Here is a 2830-nt window from a genome sequence, read left to right as displayed (position 1 = left end):
TGAAGCACACATGCATGCTTTAGGATACAGGCTTCTGACAAAAGCGAGGAGATTCGTTTTCCATTTCTGTGTTTTTGGTGACAGCCACCTCTGGTCTCTGATCTTTCTGCTTCCTCCTCCTCAGCCCTGATACCCTCCCCCATAGATCGCCCCCAGAATAGCATGACCGTCAGCAGAACTAATGAGGAGCTAGGTAGGGTATACTGGAGAACAGAGCCGGGGGCGGCGGGGGGGCTGTCTCTGTAGGGGTGCCACCTAGATTGGGGTGAGCTCCTCGTCGTACTTCTGCATGCCCTCATCGGGAAGCAACACCTCGACCGTGAAGCTGACCTTCTTGGCATGGACGAAGCTATAGGTGTTGTCAAAGCGCAGGACATCTGGGAGGCAAATGGAAAGGTGTGTTTGGCCGGCTTTCCACTCTCTGCCTCCCTGCCATCCACCCCCCCCCCCCCCGCCTCCCCCCCCCCAGGCTGGAGGCAGTTCAGGCTTGGGTTCCCACTGCCTTTGTGTGCCCAAGGGGCTCAGGTTCCCACCACGCCCCTGCCCTCCCTGTGGGAATGGCCACCCCCAGCTGAGCTTGTAAACAAACATGGAGGTCCTCCTGGCCCGGGCTCAGGACAGGCTTAAGTGGCATCAACTGACCATAAGGACAATAGGACTTAAGTCCCATTGTTTCTACATCTAGGCTCTCTCATGATGGGTGTGCAAGAATGACAGTTGGGGCTTCTAGAGCCTTCTCAGGCCCTTTGGACCAAGCAAGTGCTGGGTGAGCCCTGCCAAACACACTTGGCCTCTCCACTGCCACCCCAAAGAACAAGAGTCATAGATGAGTAAATTGAGGCTCACTTTGAATACAAGGCTTTATGCTTGGCTAGTCAGGTGCTCTGTCACTTGAGTCATGTCCCCAGCTCCTTTTTATACTTCAGATTTTTACATTTCTTTTTATTATTTTTTTAGGGGACAGGGTCTTGCCATTTGGCTCAGGGCTGACCTTGGAGCACAACTCTCCTAGCTACGTCTCCCACATTGCTGGGATGACAGACATATTCTACCCCACTGGATTTATCTGTTGAGATGAGGGCTAGCTAAATTTTGCCTCAGGTGACATTGATCCAAAACCTTCCCAAACCTGACCTCCCAAGTAGCTGGGATTACAAGTATGAGACACACACACACACACACACACACACACACACACACACACACACACACCCCTCCTGAGATGGGTCAGAATTTTTCCCAGCATGATGCAGCTACGTGGAAGGGGCCATGAGACTCCCAGGCTCACATTTCACTTTGGGGCTCTGCTTAAATGGATTCATTTCTTGGGGCTTCAATTTCCTGTTCTGTCGCTCCTTGCTTGTGGCCTGTGGCCCCAGTTTCTCACTCACTTCAGGGACTGTGTATCTCTGGTTCATTGTGCAGAGTAGGTGTTAGTAAGAGAGACCTGAGTGTGACTAAATGTCTGGCACTAACTTGAGCCATATGTGTGTGTGTGTGATACTTGTTTCTTTCTCTAAACTATGGCTCCTAGTGAACACCCATCCCAGACAGACTTACAGACACCAGCCTCAGAGCAGGTGAGGGACCCGTCCTCAGGCACCATGTGGGCATTGTAGCGCTGGCTGGCCAACACCTCCGTCATCTCCGCAGCCTTCTGCCGCTCCCCCATCTTGGTCTTCAGGAAAACCCCAAAGCCGATGTCTGCCCCATCGGAGGAGAACTGCCACCTATAAGGGAAACATCAGGCTGCTGCTCAGCCCGGTGTGTCCCCAGGGCGAGGGCCCAGCATGGGGTAGGAGGTGGCCTTGCCCACCTGAGGACGCAGCCCGGAAACAGGATCTCATATTCCACCTGGTGCGAGGAGCCCCGGCTGATCTGCACCGAGTGCTCATACTGCGTCTTCACCTGGTCCCGCACGTACATGGACTTGGGGATCTCCCCGCCATAGTTGATCTGCACACGTGAGATGGGGGGTGGGCGCTGCTTCCCAGCTCCAGGAAGATTGCAGCCCTGCTTTCTGGCCCCAAAGCCTTCCCTGACTCTCTCAGGACTTACATTCTCAGCCCATTCTTTTGTAACAAAAACCTCCCTTCCTTCTTTCCTCCTTCCCTTTCTCCCTCCCTCCCTTCCTTTCCTCTCTCCTTCTTTCTCTCCCTCCCTATTTCCCATACTCCCTATTCCCTCCCTCCCTCCCTCCCTCCCTCCCTCCCTCCCTCTTGTGCTGGTCCTGAAGCTTGAACTCAGGGCCACTGTCCCTGAGCTTTTGTGCTCAAGGCTAGCACCCTACCACTTGAGCCACAGCTCTACTTCCAGCTTTTCTATAGTTAAATGGAGATAAGAGTCCATGACTTTGCTGCTCAGACTGGCTTTGAACCCTAATCCTCAGCTCTCAGCCTCTTGAGTAGCTAGGATTACAGGCATGATCCAGCCACACTCAGCCAAGCCCCCCATTTCTTTTTTCTTTTTCTTTTTCTTTCTTTCTTTTTTTTTTTTTTGCCAGTCCTGTACCTTGGACTCAGGGCCCGAGCACTGTCCCTGGCTTCTTTTTGCTCAAGGCTAGCACTCTACCACTTGAGCCACAGCGCCCCTTCTGGCCATTTTCTATATATGTGGTGCTGGGGAATCGAACCCAGGGCTTCATGTAGAAGAGACAAGCGCTCTTGCCACTAGGCCATATTCCCAGCCCCCAAGCCCCCCATTTCTTATCTCCCTGCACAGTGGTTCAGAGCCCTCCTGCCCCACCCCCCGCCCAATCAGGGCAGGGCCTGTGCTAGCCAGCTTAATACCTCATCCCTACACGTGGGGATCTAGCTATGAGTGAAGAAGG

The 2830-nt window shown here is 53.5% G+C and overlaps 1 protein-coding gene across 1 annotated transcript in view; it reads right to left on the bottom strand.

Annotated features, from left to right (window-relative positions):
• Positions 1-204: 204 nt before the first annotated feature.
• LOC125349285 (SEC14-like protein 3) overlaps positions 205-2830 on the bottom strand; it is an 11760-nt gene continuing 9134 nt past the window's right edge. The window contains 3 exon segments of the mRNA XM_048343298.1: positions 205-377; positions 1561-1730; positions 1817-1956. Of these exon segments, the coding sequence (XP_048199255.1) occupies positions 256-377; positions 1561-1730; positions 1817-1956 (432 nt within the window). The 3' untranslated portion in view covers positions 205-255.

The sequence above is a fragment of the Perognathus longimembris genome, chromosome 3 (assembly GCF_023159225.1).
Source record: "Perognathus longimembris pacificus isolate PPM17 chromosome 3, ASM2315922v1, whole genome shotgun sequence".
Lineage (NCBI taxonomy): Eukaryota > Metazoa > Chordata > Mammalia > Rodentia > Heteromyidae > Perognathus > Perognathus longimembris.
Note: the sequence above shows the minus strand (reverse complement) of the source record. Positions and strands in the feature narration are given on the sequence as shown.